The following is a 7,275-nucleotide window of genomic DNA, read 5'->3' on the forward strand; positions in this document are numbered from 1 at the left end:
CGATACCGGTATCGATATTGTTCCGTGTAATTAAATAAAATATATATTTGAGCAAATGGATTCCAACAAAATATAATGTTTTCGCTTGGAGGGCGGAGCTTTGATAAAATTTCGACGGCGTTAGCTCTTAAAGAAGGATTTGGGTGATTTGTCTTGTCGATATGCAGCGATGGTGAAGAATCGGTCGAACATCTCTTCACTTCTTGCTTTCTTTCTGTGGTTCTTTGGCAACACGTTAGCTTGTGGTGCAAGGTGTCGAACTTTTTTGTTCTCTTTCGAAGATTTGCTGGAGATCAATCTTTCTACAGGTCTTGCGGCAGGGGCAAAAGAGGCTTTGTATGGTATCATCATTACTGGACGCTGAAGCATTTGGCGTGCGAGGAACGAAGCAAAGTTTTCAAACAAAGTTGATCGGGTCGAAGATATCATTAGTGAGATCAAGTTGTTAGGTTTTCTTTGTTTTAAAAGTAGATCGAATTTTAAAGACATCAAGTGGGGTGAGTGGCGTAAATTTGTAATTATAGTGTAGTTGTGTCGGTTGTCCCGTTGTGGGACGGTCGGTTGTTTCTAATGAAGTATACTTTTCAAAAAAGAAAACAACCTATGTTCTGCAGCTTGTTTCATCATTTTCAAATATTTTATTGTTGTAAGCTTGTAAAAAAATATACCCAAGAAACCCTAAAATTATTGTTCATGCCCACAAACCACCTCTAAGTATAAAGCCAGCAAACTGAATAAAATTTCCTACACTTTCTTTACCCAAACATAAAAATAAGTAAATACCAAATAATAATAATAATATAGTATAATCAAACCAAAGGTCTCTTTTCTTCATCCTCTTCGTCTCTTCGACTTTCATTGTTAACGGAAGCCAACTCTTTCGTCTTCAGGACCATTCTTGGCGTCGGTTTGTTCTCGGGTATCATCTTCAACACGATTCCCATCGATATCAGAATCAAACCCGTCCCATGTTGCTCTGTTAACGGCTTCGTGAAGATCAAGTAAGACAGCAGCAAAGTAACCGCCTTTCTGGCAGTTGTTATCTGTGCCATTAAGTACAACTTCATAAGCACGTAGTACAAATGTGACGCGTGTACTAAACTACTAATAGAACTTTGTATTTAAGAAGTACCATTGCGGTGGTGGCCGCCCCGAATATGGCAATTAAGGAAAGAACCGAGACTTGACCGATAAACGTTGCCATTGCTTCAAAGACTAAGACACCATACACATAAGGATGCTGTACCCACAAAACAAAAATTATGTTATAGGCATTTCTATTGCTGACAGGGTCCAGTTTTGACTTTCGGGTCAACCTACAAGGTTACAAGTTATAACTTGACACAAAAATCTTGAATTTTTCAAGATTTGTTCGATAGCCATGATAAACATGCAACAGTTGCCACAAAATGTAAGCAAAGCGGTAAATTTGTTACAGGTGTATGTAGTATTTTACTTGAAAGCTGACGAGATTGACCTTTTAGGTCAAACTAAAAAGATGTTGACCTTCTATGTCAAACTAGTAAGTATTGGAATTCAAACTCAACGGTAAAATAAAAATCTCGATAAATTATGCAAGATGTATAATAGAGTTAATTGCCATTTTAGTCCCTGTGGTTTGGGCCATTTTGCCAGTTTAGTCCAAAGGTTTCATTTTTAACATCTGGATCCAAAAAGGTTTCATCGTTGCCATTTTGGTCCAACTAACTTAACTCCATCCATATCTGTTAAAGCTGCCAAGGGCATTTTTGTCAGATATGGATGGAGTTAAGTCAGTTGGACCAAAATGAAATGACAAAAATGCCCTTGGCAGCTTTAACAGATATGGATGGAGTTAAGTCAGTTGGACCAAAATGGCAAAGATGAAACCTTTTTGGATCCAGATGTTAAAAATGAAACCTTTGGACTAAACTGGTAAAATGGCCCAAACCACAGGGACTAAAATGGCAATAACAAGACATAAATGATTTTATAACGAAATTCATATCAATTTCTAACTCGTAAAGCACTAGGATGACTAATAAAAAGTAATATATATTCACCTGCGAGCAAGAACTCCACGCTTTGAATAATTCCCCTGTTAAAAGCATTGGAGGAATCAAAAACGGCAAACCCACAACAGTTGAGCAAAATAGCATCTCCATCTGCACAAGAAATGCATGATTTTTATAGAAAAAAGGTGAGCTTTTTTTAATCGTTGCTTTATTCACACGCCCAAAAACAAAAAACAGATCAAGTCACATGCAAATCACCTGAGTTGTATCGGGATTCATGGTAAATATAGCTTCTTGAAAATTCCCAAGAAATGAATCCATGATCAGAGCACCGGAAACCATCACGACTCCGAGAATGCTAAAATTCGGTGAAGTATTTGCGTCCGCGAGAGTGAATATTATCAAACCTACAACCAAAAGTAACGCAGAGACGTATTCATGGGGAGGGTATTTTCGTCTTAACCCAGGAATAAACGCTCCCATAATCATCACAGGAAGAACCTGGCAAACAATGCATGAAACAAATCAAGATCTAAACTTTTATAGTAAAAGTACACGAATGGTCCCTGTGGTTTACCAAAATTTTGGATTTGGTCCCTAGCTTTCCAAAAGTAAACGGATGGTCCTTGTGGTTTGCACTTTGTAACGGATTTAGTCTCCAGCTTTTTTCAAAAGTACATAGATGGTCCTTGTGGTTTGCACTTTGTAACGGATTTCGTCTCCAGCTTTTTTCAAAAGTACATGGATTGTCACTGTGGTTTGCACTTTGTAACGCATTCAGTCCCTAACTTGGACCTGCTAAAACCTTTAGATTTATTGGTTGAGAACTAAATGCGTTACAAAGTGAAAACCACAAGGACCATCCGTGTACTTTTGGAAAGCTAGGGACCAAATCCAAAATTTTGGTAAACCACAGGGACCATCCGTTTACTTTACTCGAAACTTTATGACACAAGGTGCGTCTTTGAGGTAGTACGATAAGTACAGAAAACGCATAGTGTAGAAGGCATATGGTAAAATAAAATAGGGTCAAGACTTAATTAACCAAAGATACAATGTTCGTGGTGGTACGGTTTAACAAACAACGAACAATTGAATTGCACAAGTGTACAACCAACTAATGCATGAAGGAAAGCAAGATTTGACCTTTGTGGATTTAAACATGAGTTGAGCAGGATAATTTAGGAAAGCCAAAGAGCCTTTGGTGAGACCATGAGAACCCATGAGCACAGCCGAGAGCTTGACGTACGTCTTCCAAGGGTTCACCATTTGCTTGGTGGTGAACCCTTGCAAATAAATCAAAGCGATGTAAACCCATCCTTGAATGAATGTAAAATACCAGCCATAACTACACCAAAATAGATTTTTTTACCGAAAGGGTTAAAACATTTTTAACAACGGTAACATCGTTATAAATTAGCCATACAAAACTTGATGTAGATAACCGACCTGAATTTTAGACGATTATATACATATTCCTGAAAAAGGAACATGAATGCAATTCATTAGCATTAATCAACATAAGAAGAAACTAATACTACACTACAGAAAAAGGGCCATAGTTGACTTTTGACGGTCAAAAGATATAGTTGTAACATCAAATATAACTTTTTTAAATCATTTTCCGAATATCGGAATATGTAGTATTGAGGTTATTTATGTGTATTGTTATACTCATCAACCATTTTATCATTTTAAACTTTTTTTTTTATAAAAACTTGATGCTTTGGAACAAATATATAAAAAAAATGCTTCAGGCTGCGAAACTGGCCGACCCACCTAACCCAGCAGGTTCGGTTTTCCATTCCTGGAATCTCAGTTAGCGGTTCAGCCCAGAATTTTCGTTGTATAAAACAAACTCAGTTGGCCAAAATGTGTTAGATCAATAATTCACACTAATAAAAAGACGATGATATCATCCGAAACATCAAACAAACAAACCTTTGCACGGATTGATTATTCCTTGATACCAAATATAAGAAAAGAACTATTTTTAAAAAAGTTAAGTAGGACCCATTTAGGATTCACCAAAACTACAAGGCAGTAATCAAGTACATAGCATCTTTAATAAAAAAAATACATATAAAAAAATCAAAAAGCATTCATGTGCAAAGAAAAGTAAAAGATTAAGATCAAGAAAGCCTATAAATTAGTCAAAAATATGCAGGCAGTTAACAGTAACACAAAGTATTGCATGCAAGCCATAAACGTCATTAAGATCAATCTATGTATCTAACCCCCATATAAAATTATTTTTATTTATTATATTGAAATAAAATATTGAAGTTCCTTTCTTCAAGAGAAAAAAAAACCCCAATTCTTAAAAAACCTTAAAAAATATCAAAAAAAATAAAAAATAAAAAATTAATCATGAGTTTTGAAGAAACCAAGATTCTTGAACAATCTTTGCAGATCAAAATTGTATTTTTTTATTATTTGATGAACACCGAAATATCAAATTCTTGAAAAACCTCAACAAATCAAACAAGATTTTAAACAACGCCTAATTCTTGAAAAATCTCAAAACTTTAATCATGGATTTATGAAAAACACCAAACCCATAAAGATTCATAATAAATCAAACATGGGTTTATGACAAAATGTCATCTGCTTAACAATTCACATGAAAAAATAGTCAAAAACCCTAAATCTTTAAACAAAAGTAGAAAACTTTAACAAAAATTACCTCACAAACACCATTAACAAGATACCCAAAGAAAAACCCTGAAGAACAAATAAGAAATTGTTGCCATTTTGGTCGATCAGAAAGAGAAAGACCAAACAGAGATCGGGATTGTTCTTCATTGTTCTTCATTTTTGTCACAACAATTGTTGAAAAAGTCAATAGCTTTGGTGGTGATGAAGAGGAATGAAGGGGTTTAGAGATTGATCAAGTGGGATTGTGCATGTAGGCTTAAAGAATTGATTATTAGAGGGAGCGTATCGGTGCAATCACGTTAAACGGGTATCGAGAGAGCACATGAAAAGAAAGGGTTTTTGCATTAATTTTAGAGAGAGATGGAGGAGGAAGAGTGTGTTTGCAGGGTCTGGTGTTTTGAGAGGCCGCCAACTCATCAAGGGGGAGAGGAGGTGTGAAAGAATATTATTTTAGGTGACTTTTATTAGGGGTTTTTCTTTTTCAGTTAAAGTATTACTCTTTGGAGTAACCTACTAAAATGGTGGGTTTAGTCACTTTTAATAGTTTATCTTTCGTTAAAAGGATAAAAGAAAGAAAAAAAAAATGGATGTTAATTAAAAAAATCTGATGAATGGTGGTGGAAAGTGCTTGAGTTCTTAAATGAGGCTCAGGTTTGATCCCTATTAAGACCATGTGTAGTGGGGCATTATAGGGCAAAAAAAACGCCCCCTTCTCCATTACATAGGACATTATAGGGCATTATAGGGCAAAGAAAAATGGGTTTGGCGTTTTAATGAAAACGCCTAAATGAATTGTGGAAGGTTTGAATGGGTTTGACTAGCCAATGAGAAAATAGTTTTTTTTTTTTTTTTTTTTTTTTTTTTGTTTAATGATTGGTAGGGCATTATGCCCACTACACCACTTTTGTTATAATGCCCAAGTGTGACTAGGATGCCACATGTCATATAATGCCCCATGGTGGGGGCATTATAAATTGCTACCACTACACATGGTCTAACTGCAACTGAGGTGGTAAGGTTTACTCACCTTGGTGGGGTTCCTGACCGGGGTCACGGGTTCGAGCCTGGCAGTCGGGATTAAGTTTTCACGAGGTGCGAGGAAGGGCTCTGCACTGCACTCTCCCTCTTTCGAACCCGGGTGGCTGTGCTTCCGATAAAAAGGGTTGAAGCGCAGTCGGTAGTGGGTTTCCAATCGATCTACACCTTTCAAAAAAAAACTAAAAAATCTGATCAGATCTTGATTTTGGATGAAAATGACAACAAAATTGAAACCACAGGGACCCAGATTCAAAATGTTTGAGTTTTGAATGAAAGTGACAAAAGTGATCAAACCTTAAGGACCATTTTGGTAGTTTACTCTACTCTTTGTTATGCATTAGCACTTAAAGTATTACTCTTTGTTTTGCTCATGCTTCGGTTTTTACGGCGGGTTCAAAACATAGATAAAAATAAGTAATTTATGACGGGACATTCTACATGTTGATGGAAAAATCACATTGTGACGACATATTTGTAAGTCGCAGAAAAGTAATTGGTTCGGTTCGTTATGATATCGACACTCGTTATAACCATAAAAATGAATATCTGAGGTCGGAACATAAATAAAATAACCTTCTTACATCGGTACATATGGAATTTTAAAAAATATTACATTGAAAAAAAAAACTAAAAAGAAACGAAAAAAAATAAGTAAAAGGAAAAAAAACTAGAAGTTAAATTACAAAGGAAAATTGGTATTTAATAAACCAACCTTTAACAAGTTGGTAAATAATAATCCAACCTATAGAATTGGTATATAATAATCCTACCTATCAATATGTTGGTACTCAATGAACTTCCGTTAATTTTTTTAACTGAAGTTAATTTTTAAGTTTTATTTATTACACAAACAGTCCCTGTAGTTGTAATTTACTAGTTTTAACTATTTTATAAACCTCAAATCGAGGAAAAGGAGGATTTTCGAGTGGTTTTTTTTTTCATAAAATTGTTAAAACTAGTAAATTACAACTATAGGGACTGTTTGTGTAATAAATAAAACATAAAAACTAACTTCAGTTAAAAAAAAATTAACGGAAGTTCATTGAGTACCAACATGTTGATAGGTGGGACTATTATTTACCAATTTTGAAGGTTGGATTGTTATTTACCAATTGGTTAAAGGTTGGTTTATTAAATACCAATTTTCCAATTACAAAAATCGTCATTTATATTGACACCAGATTGCAAATTGCATCAATTGCCTTTAAAAAGTACAAAATAACATACACGATGTTTGCGAACTCTTACACATTATGTCATTTAACCCTAACTCAGTTAGTTTTTATAATTAAATATAACCAAATGGACCCATATAAGATAATATAGCAGTGAACCTATTCTCCTATATATTAATTCTATTCTCCTATATATTAATTCTTCAATGTTTTGAACAGATAGCATTATCCTAATAAAAACAGTAAAACAAAAGCATTATCATATTCTCCTAATAATTGAAGGCAAAAAAAAAAAAAAAAAAAACAGTAGAAGCGCCTGAACAGTAGAAGCAATGAAACCACATGGTAGGGAATAGTATCACCCTGCTATTGGTTCAAATAGGCAGTCGTGCCTCACCAATTGGACCAAC

At 34.9% G+C, this 7,275-nt stretch overlaps 1 protein-coding gene across 1 annotated transcript; it reads right to left on the minus strand.

Moving 5' to 3' along the window:
* Positions 1 to 684: 684 nt before the first annotated feature.
* On the minus strand, positions 685 to 5,093 carry LOC110864735 (UDP-galactose/UDP-glucose transporter 4). Its single transcript, XM_022113860.2, has 7 exons — positions 4,681 to 5,093; positions 3,444 to 3,472; positions 3,141 to 3,342; positions 2,253 to 2,495; positions 2,043 to 2,144; positions 1,133 to 1,240; positions 685 to 1,043 (listed from the first exon to the last, which is right to left on the minus strand). The coding sequence occupies exons 1-7, from the start codon at positions 4,807 to 4,809 to the stop codon at positions 810 to 812; spliced, it is 1,047 nt and encodes a 348-aa protein (XP_021969552.1). The 5' UTR covers positions 4,810 to 5,093; the 3' UTR covers positions 685 to 809.
* Positions 5,094 to 7,275: the final 2,182 nt, after the last annotated feature.

This window comes from Helianthus annuus, chromosome 6, assembly GCF_002127325.2.
Source record: "Helianthus annuus cultivar XRQ/B chromosome 6, HanXRQr2.0-SUNRISE, whole genome shotgun sequence".
Lineage (NCBI taxonomy): Eukaryota > Viridiplantae > Streptophyta > Magnoliopsida > Asterales > Asteraceae > Helianthus > Helianthus annuus.